This window comes from Oncorhynchus nerka, unplaced genomic scaffold (assembly GCF_034236695.1).
Source record: "Oncorhynchus nerka isolate Pitt River unplaced genomic scaffold, Oner_Uvic_2.0 unplaced_scaffold_712, whole genome shotgun sequence".
Lineage (NCBI taxonomy): Eukaryota > Metazoa > Chordata > Actinopteri > Salmoniformes > Salmonidae > Oncorhynchus > Oncorhynchus nerka.
Genome location: NW_027040468.1, coordinates 386,405 through 403,479, shown reverse-complemented (window position 1 = coordinate 403,479; position 17,075 = coordinate 386,405). Strand labels below are relative to the sequence as shown.

At 40.7% G+C, this 17,075-nt stretch overlaps 1 protein-coding gene across 1 annotated transcript in view; it reads left to right on the top strand.

Annotated features, from left to right (window-relative positions):
• Nucleotides 1-72: 72 nt before the first annotated feature.
• The window catches only part of LOC115116480 (receptor-type tyrosine-protein phosphatase beta-like), a gene marked incomplete at its 5' end in the record, with an annotated part of 135,943 nt that continues 118,940 nt past the window's right edge, over nucleotides 73-17,075 (top strand). The window contains one exon of the mRNA XM_065016968.1: nucleotides 73-383. Within this exon, the coding sequence (XP_064873040.1) occupies nucleotides 73-383 (311 nt within the window). The remainder of the gene's footprint in view (nucleotides 384-17,075) is intronic.

The following is a 17,075-nucleotide window of genomic DNA, read 5'->3' as shown; positions in this document are numbered from 1 at the left end:
TTGTGTTACTTGCAGTAAAGCCTGTTTCTGTCTGTGTTTTGTGTTAAGCTTTTCTGTCTGTGTTTTGTAAAGCCTGTTTCTGTCTGTGTTTTCCCCCTCAGCCCCAGAGCCTCCCTCCATGGTATCCTTCAGGGACATCAGTGGTAACAGCTCTGTAGAACTGACCTGGGATGGTCCCGCCTCTGGTGACTACGACACCTTTGACCTCCAATGGGCTCCCAGAGATTCCCTGTCAATCACAGCGCCTCAGCCAACCAGCCGCATCCTGGATGGGATGTTCCCGGGACGACTGTACAACTTCACCATCCGCACTGTCAGTGGGGGAGGAGTCAAGGGCGGGCCTATCGCCAACAGCCAGCCAATCCAGAGGAGCCTCAGAACAAGTAGGTGGAACCTATGAGAGAGGGATATTTGATTTACTGTTGGGATTTAAACTGTGTTATTCATGGTTAGAGTTATAGTATTTATGTTGGAGTTTAAACTGTGTTATTCATGGTTAGGGTTATAGTATTTATTGGACTGGTAGACTTCCATGAAAACAATTCAAACCTGATTGGTGGGAAGTACTTCCAACATCAGCCACTAGAGGGAAGCACACAACTGATCAAGGGAAAGAGAGACCTGTGCACTCAAGTGAAATTGACTGTGAGAAGGTAAATGAAAGTGTGTGTGTGGGCGGGGGATTTCGGGCATCTGACTGAGTTGTTTGAAGTTCTTATTTAAATCCCACGTTGAGCTTGGCTCTCTGGGGAGGAGATGGTTTGGAGCAGGATGAGGCCAAACAGAATATAGAATCAAGGTCCGGAACTGAGAGAGATTCTAAAAGGGCTTCTGGGTTCTGCATCCTGTCCTACTTTACACACACACACACACACACACACACACACACACACACACACACATGCAAAACACACACACACACAAACACCGCCACACACACACACACACACACACACACACACACACACACACACACACACACACACACACACACACACACACACACACACACACACACACCGCCACACACACACACACACACCGCCACACACACACACACACCGCCACACACGCAAACACCGCCACACACACACACACACACACACACACACATCTAGATAATGAAAGGTATTGGTTGATGAAGAGGTTCAACAGGACATCTAGATAATGAATGGTATTGGTTGATGAAGAGGTTCAACAGGACATCTAGATAATGAATGGTATTGGTTGATGAAGAGGTTCAACAGGACATCTAGATAATGAATGGTATTGGTTGATGAAGAGGTTCAACAGGACATCTAGATAATGAATGGTATTGGTTGATGAAGAGGTTCAACAGGACATCTAGATAATGAATGTTATTGGTTGATGAAGAGGTTCAACAGGACATCTAGATAATGAATGGTATTGGTTGATGAAGAGGTTCCTCTAGATAATGAATGGTAGTTGATGCTCTTAATGAATGGTATTGGTTGATGAAGAGGTTCCTAGATAATGAATGGTATTTGCTCAATCAATCATACATTCAAACACACACACATAGATGTATTTCATCACACACACACTTTGCTCAATCACACACACACATAGATGTACACACATAGATGACACACACACACACACACACATAGATGTACACACACACACACACACACACACACACACACACACACACACACACACACACACATACATGGATGTACACACACATATTGATGGAGAACCTGCCTCTGCCTGGCTCGTAGTGTAACTTAAAGTTGCAAATGAGTTCTTCTCTATTCTCATAAATTCTTATGTCCCAAATTGCACCCTGAACATTGGTGCACTAGTTTCACCACTGCCCATAAGAGAGTCAGGCTAATGCGATTAGCATGAGGTTGTAAATAACAAGAACATTTCCCAGGACATAGACATATCTGATATTGACAGAAAGCTTAAATTCTTGTTAATCCAACTGCACTGTCCAATTTGCAGTAGCTATTACAGTGAAAGAATACCATGCTATTGTTTGAGGAGAGTTGCACAGTTATGAACTTGAACATGTATTAATTAACCAATTAGGCACCTTAGGGCAGTCTTGATACAAAATGTTGAACACAAATGCAATGGTTCATTGGATCAGTCTAACACGTTGCACATACACTGCTGTCATCTAGTGGCCAAAATCTAAATTGCGCGTGGGCTGGAATAATAAATTATGACCTTTCTCTTGCATTTCAAAGATGATGGTAAAAAAGAAAAAAGAAAAAAAAAAGTTATTTGTATTATATTTGACCTGATCTAATGTGTTATATTCTCCTACATTAATTTCGCTTTTACACAAACTTCAAAGTGTTTCCTTTCAAATGGTATCAAAACAATGCATATCCTTGCTTCAGGTCCTGAGCCACAGGTAGTTAGATTTGGGTATGTCATTTTAGGTGAAAATGGAAAGAAATGGTCCAATGTTTGAAAAGCCTGGGGCAGGGTAATATTTACCATTATTAAGTTTAGATGTATCATAACCATTTTATGTGGGTATAGTTATGTGTGGGTATATGTGGGTATAGTTATGTGTGGGTATATGTGGGTATAGTTATGTGTGGGTATATGTGGGTATAGTTATGTGTGGGTATATGTGGGTATAGTTATGTGTGGGTATATGTGGGTATAGTTATGTGTGGGTATATGTGGGTATAGTTATGTGTGGGTATATGTGGGTATAGTTATGTGTGGGTATATGTGGGTATAGTTATGTGTGGGTATATGTGGGTATAGTTATGTGTGGGTATATGTGGGTATAGTTATGTGTGGGTATATGTGGGTATAGTTATGTGTGGGTATATGTGGGTATAGTTATGTGTGGGTATATGTGGGTATAGTTATGTGTGGGTATATGTGGGTATAGTTATGTGTGGGTATATGTGGGTATAGTTATGTGTGGGTATATGTGGGTATAGTTATGTGTGGGTATATGTGGGTATAGTTATGTGTGGGTATATGTGGGTATAGTTATGTGTGGGTATATGTGGGTATAGTTATGTGTGGGTATATGTGGGTATAGTTATGTGTGGGTATATGTGGGTATAGTTATGTGTGGGTATATGTGGGTATAGTTATGTGTGGGTAAATGTGGGTATAGTTATGTGTGGGTATATGTGGGTATAGTTATGTGTGGGTATATGTGGGTATAGTTATGTGTGGGTATATGTGGGTATAGTTATGTGTGGGTATATGTGGGTATAGTTATGTGTGGGTATATGTGGGTATAGTTATGTGTGGGTATATGTGGGTATAGTTATGTGTGGGTATATGTGGGTATAGTTATGTGTGGGTATATGTGGGTATAGTTATGTGTGGGTATATGTGGGTATAGTTATGTGTGGGTATATGTGGGTATAGTTATGTGTGGGTATATGTGGGTATAGTTATGTGTGGGTATATGTGGGTATAGTTATGTGTGGGTATATGTGGGTATAGTTATGTGTGGGTATATGTGGGTATAGTTATGTGTGGGTATATGTGGGTATAGTTATGTGTGGGTATATGTGGGTATAGTTATGTGTGGGTATATGTGGGTATAGTTATGTGTGGGTATATGTGGGTATAGTTATGTGTGGGTATATGTGGGTATAGTTATGTGTGGGTATATGTGGGTATAGTTATGTGTGGGTATATGTGGGTATAGTTATGTGTGGGTATATGTGGGTATAGTTAGTCTTGGGTATTGCCATTTTTAGTTAAACTGTAAACACTTGGCTGAAGAGAAAAAGGAGGGTGGTGAGAATTTGTCATACTTCATGTGTAGGAGATGGTAGTAATGACTGTGACAGTCATGGCATTTTGGGTGACAGGAACTGATCAGCCAAATGACTGCAGTCACAGTAAAAAAATGTTAGAATAGCAAAAATAAATATATACACTACCAGTCAGAAGTTTGGACACACCTACTCATTCCAGGGTATTTCTTTTATTTTGACTATTTTCTACATTGTAGAATAGTAGAGAAGACATCAAAACTATGAAATAACACATATGGAATCATGTAGTAACCAAAATAGTGTTAAACAAATGCAAATATATTTGAGATTTTAGATTCTTCCAAGTACCCACCCTTTTCCTTGATGACATCTTTTAGGAAAACATGTTCTCCTCTCCTCCTCTCCTGTCTGCATGTGCTGCCATGGAAATAGACTGGACAGGAAGTGCATCAAGTCAATTATGGCATAATGGCTGGATTGGCAGCTATTGCGAGTGTACCCATAGGAGCAAAGCAGGAAGTATAATATGTGATGTGTTTTGTTGATTCAACTCAACTGACATTACAAAAATACCTTCTATTGCATGAGCACGTCAGTTAGAATCATTTGAATGAACATTCTACAATTTATTGCATCACCATACCAGGCAGCCATTGTTAGTTTACCAGTCAAGTTGTCAGGGTGAGAGGTTCCAAGCCTGTTCTATTCATTCTATTTACCAGTCAAGTTGTCAGGGTGAGAGGTTCCAAGCCTGTTCTATTCATTCTATTTACCAGTCAAGTTGTCAGGGTGAGAGGTTCTATTCATTCTATTTACCAGTCAAGTTGTCAGGGTGAGAGGTTCTATTCATTCTATTTACCAGTCAAGTTGTCAGGGTGAGAGGTTCTATTCATTCTATTTACCAGTCAAGTTGTCAGGGTGAGAGGTTCCAAGCCTGTTCTATTCATTCTATTTACCAGTCAAGTTGTCAGGGTGAGAGGTTCCAAGCCTGTTCTATTCATTCTATTTACCAGTCAAGTTGTCAGGGTGAGAGGTTCCAAGCCTGTTCTATTCATTCTATTTACCAGTCAAGTTGTCAGGGTGAGAGGTTCCAAGCCTGTTCTATTCATTCTATTTACCAGTCAAGTTGTCAGGGTGAGAGGTTCCAAGCCTGTTCTATTCATTCTATTTACTAGTCAAGTTGTCAGGGTGAGAGGTTCCAAGCCTGTTCTATTCATTCTATTTACCAGTCATATTACCAGGGTTACAGGTTCTATTAATTTTATTTAACAGTCATATTACCAGGGTGAGAGGTTCCAAGCCTGTTCTATTTATTCTATTTACCAGTCAAGTTGTCACGGTGAGAGGTTCCAAGCCTGTTCTATTCATTCTATTTACCAGTCAAGTTGTCAGGGTTAGAGGTTCCAAGCCTGTTCTATTCATTCTATTTACCAGTCAAGTTGTCAAGGTGAGAGGTTCCAAGCCTGTTCTATTCATTCTATTTACCAGTCAAGTTGTCATGGTGAGAGGTTCCAAGCCTGTTCTATTCATTCTATTTACCAGTCAAGTTGTCAGGGTGAGAGGTTCCAAGCCTGTTCTATTCATTCTATTTACCAGTCAAGTTGTCAGGGTGAGAGGTTCCAAGCCTGTTCTATTCATTCTATTTACTAGTCAAGTTGTCAGGGTGAGAGGTTCCACGCCTGTTCTATTCATTCTATTTACCAGTCATATTACCAGGGTTACAGGTTCTATTAATTTTATTTAACAGTCATATTACCAGGGTGAGAGGTTCCAAGCCTGTTCTATTTATTCTATTTACCAGTCAAGTTGTCACGGTGAGAGGTTCCAAGCCTGTTCTATTCATTCTATTTACCAGTCAAGTTGTCAGGGTTAGAGGTTCCAAGCCTGTTCTATTCATTCTATTTACCAGTCAAGTTGTCAAGGTGAGAGGTTCCAAGCCTGTTCTATTCATTCTATTTACCAGTCAAGTTGTCAGGGTGAGAGGTTCCAAGCCTGTTCTATTCATTCTATTTACCAGTCAAGTTGTCAGGGTTAGAGGTTCCAAGCCTGTTCTATTCATTCTATTTACCAGTCAAGTTGTCAAGGTTAGAGGTTCCAAGCCTGTTCTATTCTATTTACCAGTCAAGTTGTCAGGGTGAGAGGTTCCACGCCTGTTCTATTCATTCTATTTACCAGTCATATTACCAGGGTTACAGGTTCTATTAATTTTATTTACCAGTCATATTACCAGGGTGAGAGGTTCCAAGCTTGTTCTATTCATTCTATTTACCAGTCAAGTTGTCAGGGTGAGAGGTTCTATTCATTCTATTTACCAGTCAAGTTGTCAGGGTGAGAGGTTCCAAGCCTGTTCTATTCATTCTATTTACCAGTCAAGTTGTCAGGGTGAGAGGTTCCAAGCCTGTTCTATTCATTCCATTTACCAGTCAAGTTGTCAGGGTTAGAGGTTCCAAGCCTGTTCTATTCATTCTATTTACCAGTCATATTACCAGGGTGAGAGGTTCCAAGCCTGTTCTATTCATTCTATTTACCAGTCAAGTTGTCAGGGTGAGAGGTTCCAAGCCTGTTCTATTCATTATATTTACCAGTCAAGTTGTCAGGGTGAGAGGTTCCAAGCCTGTTCTATTCATTCTATTTACCAGTCATATTACCAGGGTTACAGGTTCTATTAATTTTATTTACCAGTCATATTACCAGGGTGAGAGGTTCCAAGCCTGTTCTATTCATTCTATTTACCAGTCAAGTTGTCACGGTGAGAGGTTCCAAGCCTGTTCTATTCATTCTATTTACCAGTCAAGTTGTCAGGGTTAGAGGTTCCAAGCCTGTTCTATTCATTCTATTTACCAGTCAAGTTGTCAAGGTGAGAGGTTCCAAGCCTGTTCTATTCATTCTATTTACCAGTCAAGTTGTCAGGGTGAGAGGTTCCAAGCCTGTTCTATTCATTCTATTTACCAGTCAAGTTGTCAGGGTGAGAGGTTCCAAGCCTGTTCTATTCATTCTATTTACCAGTCAAGTTGTCAGGGTGAGAGGTTCCAAGCCTGTTCTATTCATTCTATTTACCAGTCAAGTTGTCAGGTGAGAGGTTCCAAGCCTGTTCTATTCATTCTATTTACCAGTCAAGTTGTCAGGGTTAGAGGTTCCAAGCCTGTTCTATTCATTCTATTTACCAGTCAAGTTGTCAGGGTGAGAGGTTCCACGCCTGTTCTATTCATTTTATTTACCAGTCATATTACCAGGGTTACAGGTTCTATTAATTTTATTTACCAGTCATATTACCAGGGTGAGAGGTTCCAAGCTTGTTCTATTCATTCTATTTACCAGTCAAGTTGTCACGGTGAGAGGTTCCAAGCCTGTTCTATTCATTCTATTTAACAGTCAAGTTGTCAGGGTTAGAGGTTCCAAGCCTGTTCTATTCATTCTATTTACCAGTCAAGTTGTCAAGGTTAGAGGTTCCAAGCCTGTTCTATTCTATTTACCAGTCAAGTTGTCAGGGTGAGAGGTTCCACGCCTGTTCTATTCATTCTATTTACCAGTCATATTACCAGGGTTACAGGTTCTATTAATTTTATTTACCAGTCATATTACCAGGGTGAGAGGTTCCAAGCTTGTTCTATTCATTCTATTTACCAGTCAAGTTGTCACGGTGAGAGGTTCCAAGCCTGTTCTATTCATTCTATTTACCAGTCAAGTTGTCAGGGTGAGAGGTTCTATTCATTCTATTTACCAGTCAAGTTGTCAGGGTGAGAGGTTCCAAGCCTGTTCTATTCATTCTATTTACCAGTCAAGTTGTCAGGGTGAGAGGTTCCAAGCCTGTTCTATTCATTCCATTTACCAGTCAAGTTGTCAGGGTTAGAGGTTCCAAGCCTGTTCTATTCATTCTATTTACCAGTCATATTACCAGGGTGAGAGGTTCCAAGCCTGTTCTATTCATTCTATTTACCAGTCAAGTTGTCAGGGTGAGAGGTTCCAAGCCTGTTCTATTCATTATATTTACCAGTCAAGTTGTCAGGGTGAGAGGTTCCAAGCCTGTTCTATTCATTCTATTTACTAGTCAAGTTGTCAGGGTGAGAGGTTCCACGCCTGTTCTATTCATTCTATTTACCAGTCATATTACCAGGGTTACAGGTTCTATTAATTTTATTTACCAGTCATATTACCAGGGTGAGAGGTTCCAAGCCTGTTCTATTCATTCTATTTACCAGTCAAGTTGTCACGGTGAGAGGTTCCAAGCCTGTTCTATTCATTCTATTTACCAGTCAAGTTGTCAGGGTTAGAGGTTCCAAGCCTGTTCTATTCATTCTATTTACCAGTCAAGTTGTCAAGGTGAGAGGTTCCAAGCCTGTTCTATTCATTCTATTTACCAGTCAAGTTGTCAGGGTGAGAGGTTCCAAGCCTGTTCTATTCATTCTATTTACATATTACCAGGGTTAGGTTCATTAATTTTGTACATATTACCAGGGTGAGAGGTTCCAAGCCTGTTCTATTCATTCTATTTACCAGTCAAGTTGTCAGGGTGAGAGGTTCCAAGCCTGTTCTATTCTATTTATCAAGTTGTCAGGGTGAGAGGTTCCAGCCTGTTCTATTCATTTTATTTACCAGTCATATTACCAGGGTTACAGGTTCTATTAATTTTATTTACCAGTCATATTACCAGGGTGAGAGGTTCCAAGCTTGTTCTATTCATTCTATTTACCAGTCAAGTTGTCACGGTGAGAGGTTCCAAGCCTGTTCTATTCATTCTATTTAACAGTCAAGTTGTCAGGGTGAGAGGTTCTATTCATTCTATTTACCAGTCAAGTTGTCAGGGTGAGAGGTTCCAAGCCTGTTCTATTCATTCTATTTACCAGTCAAGTTGTCAGGGTGAGAGGTTCCAAGCCTGTTCTATTCATTCCATTTACCAGTCAAGTTGTCAGGGTTAGAGGTTCCAAGCCTGTTCTATTCATATTTACCAGTCATATTACCAGGGTGAGAGGTTCCAAGCCTGTTATTCATTCATTTACCAGTCAAGTTGTCAGGGTGAGAGGTTCCAAGCCTGTTCTATTCATTATATTTACCAGTCAAGTTGTCAGGGTGAGAGGTTCCAAGCCTGTTCTATTCATTCTATTTACCAGTCAAGTTGTCAGGGTGAGAGGTTCCACGCCTGTTCTATTCATTTTATTTACCAGTCATATTACCAGGGTTACAGGTTCTATTAATTTTATTTACCAGTCATATTACCAGGGTGAGAGGTTCCAAGCTTGTTCTATTCATTCTATTTACCAGTCAAGTTGTCACGGTGAGAGGTTCCAAGCCTGTTCTATTCATTCTATTTAACAGTCAAGTTGTCAGGGTGAGAGGTTCTATTCATTCTATTTACCAGTCAAGTTGTCAGGGTGAGAGGTTCCAAGCCTGTTCTATTCATTCTATTTACCAGTCAAGTTGTCAGGGTGAGAGGTTCCAAGCCTGTTCTATTCATTCCATTTACCAGTCAAGTTGTCAGGGTTAGAGGTTCCAAGCCTGTTCTATTCATTCTATTTACCAGTCATATTACCAGGGTGAGAGGTTCCAAGCCTGTTCTATTCATTCTATTTACCAGTCAAGTTGTCAGGGTGAGAGGTTCCAAGCCTGTTCTATTCATTATATTTACCAGTCAAGTTGTCAGGGTGAGAGGTTCCAAGCCTGTTCTATTCATTCTATTTACTAGTCAAGTTGTCAGGGTGAGAGGTTCCAAGCCTGTTCTATTCATTCTATTTACCAGTCATATTACCAGGGTTACAGGTTCTATTAATTTTATTTACCAGTCATATTACCAGGGTGAGAGGTTCCAAGCCTGTTCTATTCATTCTATTTACCAGTCAAGTTGTCACGGTGAGAGGTTCCAAGCCTGTTCTATTCATTCTATTTACCAGTCAAGTTGTCAGGGTGAGAGGTTCCAAGCCTGTTCTATTCATTCTATTTACCAGTCAAGTTGTCAGGGTGAGAGGTTCCAAGCCTGTTCTATTCATTCTATTTACCAGTCAAGTTGTCAGGGTGAGAGGTTCCAAGCCTGTTCTATTCATTCTATTTACCAGTCATATTACCAGGGTTACAGTTCTATTAATTTTATTTACCAGTCATATTACCAGGGTGAGAGGTTCCAAGCCTGTTCTATTCATTCTATTTACCAGTCAAGTTGTCAGGGTGAGAGGTTCCAAGCCTGTTCTATTCATTCTATTTACCAGTCAAGTTGTCAGGGTGAGAGGTTCCAAGCCTGTTCTATTCATTCTATTTACCAGTCAAGTTGTCAGGGTGAGAGGTTCCAAGCCTGTTCTATTCATTCTATTTACCAGTCAAGTTGTCAGGGTGAGAGGTTCCAAGCCTGTTCTATTCATTCTATTTACCAGTCAAGTTGTCAGGGTGAGAGGTTCCAAGCCTGTTCTATTCATTCTATTTACCAGTCAAGTTGTCAGGGTTAGAGGTTCCAAGCCTGTTCTATTCATTCTATTTACCAGTCAAGTTGTCAGGGTGAGAGGTTCCAAGCCTGTTCTATTCATTCTATTTACCAGTCATTGTCAGGGTGAGGTTCTATTAATTTTATTTACCAGTCATATTACCAGGGTGAAGGTTCCTGTTCTATTCATTCTATTTACCAGTCAAGTTGTCAGGGTGAGAGGTTCCAAGCCTATTCATTCTATTTACCAGTCAAGTTGTCAGGGTGAGAGGTTCCAAGCCTGTTCTATTCATTCTATTTACCAGTCAAGTTGTCAGGGTGAGAGGTTCCAAGCCTGTTCTATTCATTCTATTTACCAGTCAAGTTGTCAGGGTGAGAGGTTCCAAGCCTGTTCTATTCATTCTATTTACCAGTCATATTGTCAGGGTGAGAGGTTCCAAGCCTGTTCTATTCATTCTATTTACCAGTCAAGTTGTCAGGGTGAGAGGTTCCAAGCCTGTTCTATTCATTCTATTTACCAGTCAAGTTGTCAGGGTGAGAGGTTCCAAGCCTGTTCTATTCATTCTTTACCAGTTTTACCAGTCAAGTTGTCAGGGTGAGAGGTTCCAAGCCTGTTCTATTCATTCTATTTACCAGTCAAGTTGTCAGGGTGAGAGGTTCCAAGCCTGTTCTATTCATTCTATTTACCAGTCAAGTTGTCAGGGTGAGAGGTTCCAAGCCTGTTCTATTCATTCTATTTACCAGTCAAGTTGTCAGGGTGAGAGGTTCCAAGCCTGTTCTATTCATTCTATTTACCAGTCAAGTTGTCAGGGTGAGAGGTTCCAAGCCTGTTCTATTCATTCTATTTACCAGTCAAGTTGTCAGGGTGAGAGGTTCCAAGCCTGTTCTATTCATTCTATTTACCAGTCAAGTTGTCAGGGTGAGAGGTTCCAAGCCTGTTCTATTCATTCTATTTACCAGTCAAGTTGTCAGGGTGAGAAGGTTCTATTCATTCATTTACCAGTCAAGTTGTCAGGGTGAGAGGTTCCAAGCCTATTCATTCTATTTACCAGTCATATTACCAGGGTTACAGGTTCTATTAATTTTATTTACCAGTCATATTACCAGGGTGAGAGGTTCCAAGCCTGTTCTATTCATTCTATTTACCAGTCAAGTTGTCAGGGTGAGAGGTTCCAAGCCTGTTCTATTCATTCTATTTACCAGTCAAGTTGTCAGGGTGAGAGGTTCTATGTTCATTCTATTTACCAGTCAAGTTGTCAGGGTGAGAGGTTCCAAGCCTGTTCTATTCATTCTATTTACCAGTCAAGTTGTCAGGGTGAGAGGTTCCAAGCCTGTTCTATTCATTCCATTTACCAGTCAAGTTGTCAGGGTTAGAGGTTCCAAGCCTGTTCTATTCATTCTATTTACCAGTCATTGTTACCAGGGTGAGAGGTTCCAAGCCTGTTCTATTCATTCTATTTACCAGTCAAGTTGTCAGGGTTAGAGGTTCCAAGCCTGTTCTATTCATTCTATTTACCAGTCAAGTTGTCAAGGTGAGAGGTTCCAAGCCTGTTCTATTCATTCTATTTACCAGTCAAGTTGTCAGGGTGAGAGGTTCCAAGCCTGTTCTATTCATTCTATTTACCAGTCATATTACCAGGGTTACAGGTTCTATTACCAGGGTGAGAGGTTCCAAGCCTGTTCTATTCTATTTACCAGTCAAGTTGTCAGGGTGAGAGGTTCCAAGCCTGTTCTATTCTATTTACCAGTCAAGTTGTCAGGGTGAGAGGTTCCAAGCCTGTTCTATTCTATTTACCAGTCAAGTTGTCAGGGTGAGAGGTTCCACGCCTGTTCTATTCATTTTATTTACCAGTCATATTACCAGGGTTACAGGTTCTATTAATTTTATTTACCAGTCATATTACCAGGGTGAGAGGTTCCAAGCTTGTTCTATTCATTCTATTTACCAGTCAAGTTGTCAGGTGAGAGGTTCCAAGCCTGTTCTATTCATTCTATTTACCAGTCAAGTTGTCAGGGTGAGGTTCCAAGCCTGTTCTATTCATTCTATTTACCAGTCAAGTTGTCAGGGTGAGAGGTTCCAAGCCTGTTCTATTCATTCTATTTACCAGTCAAGTTGTCAGGGTGAGAGGTTCCAAGCCTGTTCTATTCATTCTATTTACCAGTCAAGTTGTCAGGGTGAGAGGTTCCAAGCCTGTTCTATTCATTCTATTTACCAGTCATATTGTCAGGGTGAGAGGTTCCAAGCCTGTTCTATTCATTCTATTTACCAGTCAAGTTGTCAGGGTGAGAGGTTCCAAGCCTGTTCTATTCATTCTATTTACCAGTCAAGTTGTCAGGGTGAGAGGTTCCAAGCCTGTTCTATTCATTCTATTTACCAGTCAAGTTGTCAGGGTGAGAGGTTCCAAGCCTGTTCTATTCATTCTATTTACCAGTCATATTACCAGGGTTACAGGTTCTATTAATTTTATTTACCAGTCATATTACCAGGGTGAGAGGTTCCAAGCCTGTTCTATTCATTCTATTTACCAGTCAAGTTGTCAGGGTGAGAGGTTCCAAGCCTGTTCTATTCATTCTATTTACCAGTCAAGTTGTCAGGGTTAGAGGTTCCAAGCCTGTTCTATTCATTCTATTTACCAGTCAAGTTGTCAGGGTGAGAGGTTCCAAGCCTGTTCTATTCATTCTATTTACCAGTCAAGTTGTCAGGGTGAGAGGTTCCAAGCCTGTTCTATTCATTCTATTTACCAGTCAAGTTGTCAGGGTGAGAGGTTCCAAGCCTGTTCTATTCATTCTATTTACCAGTCAAGTTGTCAGGGTGAGAGGTTCCAAGCCTGTTCTATTCATTCTATTTACCAGTCAAGTTGTCAGGGTGAGAGGTTCCAAGCCTGTTCTATTCATTCTATTTACCAGTCAAGTTGTCAGGGTGAGAGGTTCCAAGCCTGTTCTATTCATTCTATTTACCAGTCAAGTTGTCAGGGTGAGAGGTTCCAAGCCTGTTCTATTCATTCTATTTACCAGTCAAGTTGTCAGAGGTTCCAAGCCTGTTCTATTCATTCTATTTACCAGTCAAGTTGTCAGGGTGAGAGGTTCCAAGCCTGTTCTATTCATTCTATTTACCAGTCAATTACCAGGGTTACAGGTTCTATTAATTTTATTTACCAGTCATATTACCAGGGTGAGAGGTTCCAAGCCTGTTCTATTCATTCTATTTACCAGTCAAGTTGTCAGGTGAGAGGTTCCAAGCCTGTTCTATTCATTCTATTTACCAGTCAAGTTGTCAGGGTGAGAGGTTCCAAGCCTGTTCTATTCATTCTATTTACCAGTCAAGTTGTCAGGGTGAGAGGTTCCAAGCCTGTTCTATTCATTCTATTTACCAGTCAAGTTGTCAGGGTGAGAGGTTCCAAGCCTGTTCTATTCATTCCATTTACCAGTCAAGTTGTCAGGGTTAGAGGTTCCAAGCCTGTTCTATTCATTCTATTTACCAGTCATATTACCAGGGTGAGAGGTTCCAAGCCTGTTCTATTCATTCTATTTACCAGTCAAGTTGTCAGGGTGAGAGGTTCCAAGCCTGTTCTATTCATTCTATTTACCAGTCAAGTTGTCAGGGTGAGAGGTTCCAAGCCTGTTCTATTCATTCTATTTACCAGTCAAGTTGTCAGGGTGAGAGGTTCCACGCCTGTTCTATTCATTCTATTTACCAGTCATATTACCAGGGTTACAGGTTCTATTAATTTTATTTACCAGTCATATTACCAGGGTGAGAGGTTCCAAGCCTGTTCTATTCATTCTATTTACCAGTCAAGTTGTCACGGTGAGAGGTTCCAAGCCTGTTCTATTCATTCTATTTACCAGTCAAGTTGTCAGGGTGAGAGGTTCCAAGCCTGTTCTATTCATTCTATTTACCAGTCAAGTTGTCAAGAGGTTCCAAGCCTGTTCTATTCATTCTATTTACCAGTCAAGTTGTCAGGGTGAGAGGTTCCAAGCCTGTTCTATTCATTCTATTTACCAGTCATTTACCAGTCAAGTTGTCAGGGTGAGAGGTTCCAAGCCTGTTCTATTCATTCTATTTACCAGTCAAGTTGTCACGGTGAGAGGTTCCAAGCCTGTTCTATTCATTCTATTTACCAGTCAAGTTGTCAGGGTGAGAGGTTCCAAGTTCTATTCATTTTATTTACCAGTCATATTACCAGGGTTACAGGTTCTATTTTTTACCAGTCATATTACCAGGGTGAGAGGTTCCAAGCCTGTTCTATTCATTCTATTTACCAGTCAAGTTGTCAGGGTGAGAGGTTCCAAGCCTGTTCTATTCATTCTATTTACCAGTCAAGTTGTCAGGGTGAGAGGTTCTATTCATTCTATTTACCAGTCAAGTTGTCAGGGTGAGAGGTTCCAAGCCTGTTCTATTCATTCTATTTACCAGTCAAGTTGTCAGGGTGAGAGGTTCCAAGCCTGTTCTATTCATTCCATTTACCAGTCAAGTTGTCAGGGTTAGAGGTTCCAAGCCTGTTCTATTCATTCTATTTACCAGTCATATTACCAGGGTGAGAGGTTCCAAGCCTGTTCTATTCATTCTATTTACCAGTCAAGTTGTCAGGGTGAGAGGTTCCAAGCCTGTTCTATTCATTCTATTTACCAGTCAAGTTGTCAGGGTGAGAGGTTCCAAGCCTGTTCTATTCATTCTATTTACTAGTCAAGTTGTCAGGGTGAGAGGTTCCACGCCTGTTCTATTCATTCTATTTACCAGTCATATTACCAGGGTTACAGGTTCTATTAATTTTATTTACCAGTCATATTACCAGGGTGAGAGGTTCCAAGCCTGTTCTATTCATTCTATTTACCAGTCAAGTTGTCAGGGTGAGAGGTTCCAAGCCTGTTCTATTCATTCTATTTACCAGTCAAGTTGTCAGGGTGAGAGGTTCCAAGCCTGTTCTATTCATTCTATTTACCAGTCAAGTTGTCAAGGTGAGAGGTTCCAAGCCTGTTCTATTCATTCTATTTACCAGTCAAGTTGTCAGGGTGAGAGGTTCCAAGCCTGTTCTATTCATTCTATTTACCAGTCAAGTTGTCAGGGTGAGAGGTTCCAAGCCTGTTCTATTCATTCTATTTACCAGTCAAGTTGTCAGGGTGAGAGGTTCCAAGCCTGTTCTATTCATTCTATTTACCAGTCAAGTTGTCAGGGTGAGAGGTTCCAAGCCTGTTCTATTCATTCTATTTACCAGTCAAGTTGTCAGGTGAGAGGTTCCAAGCCTGTTCTATTCATTCTATTTACCAGTCAAGTTGTCAGGGTGAGAGGTTCCAATTCCTGTTCTATTCATTCTATTTACCAGTCAAGTTGTCAGGGTGAGAGGTTCCAAGCCTGTTCTATTCATTCTATTTACCAGTCAAGTTGTCAGGGTGAGAGGTTCCAAGCCTGTTCTATTCATTCTATTTACCAGTCAAGTTGTTCTATTAATTTTATTTACCAGGGTTAGAGGTTCCAAGCCTGTTCTATTCATTCTATTTACCAGTCAAGTTGTCAGGGTGAGAGGTTCCAAGCCTGTTCTATTCATTCTATTTACCAGTCAAGTTGTCAGGGTGAGAGGTTCCACGCCTGTTCTATTCATTCTATTTACCAGTCATATTACCAGGGTTACAGGTTCTATTAATTTTATTTACCAGTCAAGTTACCAGGGTGAGAGGTTCCAAGCTTGTTCTATTCATTCTATTTACCAGTCAAGTTGTCAGGTGAGAGGTTCCAAGCCTGTTCTATTCATTCTATTTACCAGTCAAGTTGTCAGGGTGAGAGGTTCTATTCATTCTATTTACCAGTCAAGTTGTCAGGGTGAGAGGTTCCAAGCCTGTTCTATTCATTCTATTTACCAGTCAAGTTGTCAGGGTGAGAGGTTCCAAGCCTGTTCTATTCATTCATTTACCAGTCAAGTTGTCAGGGTTAGAGGTTCCAAGCCTGTTCTATTCATTCTATTTACCAGTCATATTACCAGGGTGAGAGGTTCCAAGCCTGTTCTATTCATTCTATTTACCAGTCAAGTTGTCAGGGTGAGAGGTTCCAAGCCTGTTCTATTCATTCTATTTACCAGTCAAGTTGTCAGGGTGAGAGGTTCCAAGCCTGTTCTATTCATTCTATTTACTAGTCAAGTTGTCAGGGTGAGAGGTTCCACGCCTGTTCTATTCATTCTATTTACCAGTCATATTACCAGGGTTACAGGTTCTATTAATTTTATTTACCAGTCATATTACCAGGGTGAGAGGTTCCAAGCCTGTTCTATTCATTCTATTTACCAGTCAAGTTGTCACGGTGAGAGGTTCCAAGCCTGTTCTATTCATTCTATTTACCAGTCAAGTTGTCAGGGTGAGAGGTTCCAAGCCTGTTCTATTCATTCTATTTACCAGTCAAGTTGTCAAGGTGAGAGGTTCCAAGCCTGTTCTATTCATTCTATTTACCAGTCAAGTTGTCAGGGTGAGAGGTTCCAAGCCTGTTCTATTCATTCTATTTACCAGTCAAGTTACAGGTTCAGGGTGAGAGGTTCCAAGCCTGTTCTATTCATTCTATTTACCAGTCAAGTTGTCAGGGTGAGAGGTTCCAAGCCTGTTCTATTCATTCTATTTACCAGTCAAGTTGTCAGGGTGAGAGGTTCCAAGCCTGTTCTATTCATTCTATTTACCAGTCAAGTTGTCAGGGTGAGAGGTTCCAAGCCTGTTCTATTCATTCTATTTACCAGTCAAGTTGTCAGGGTGAGAGGTTCCAAGCCTGTTCTATTCATTCTATTTACCAGTCAAGTTGTCAGGGTGAGAGGTTCCAAGCCTGTTCTATTCATTCTATTTACCAGTCAAGTTGTCAGGGTGAGAGGTTCCAAGCCTGTTCTATTCATTCTATTTACCAGTCAAGTTGTCAGGGTGAGAGGTTCCAAGCCTGTTCTATTCATTCTATTTAC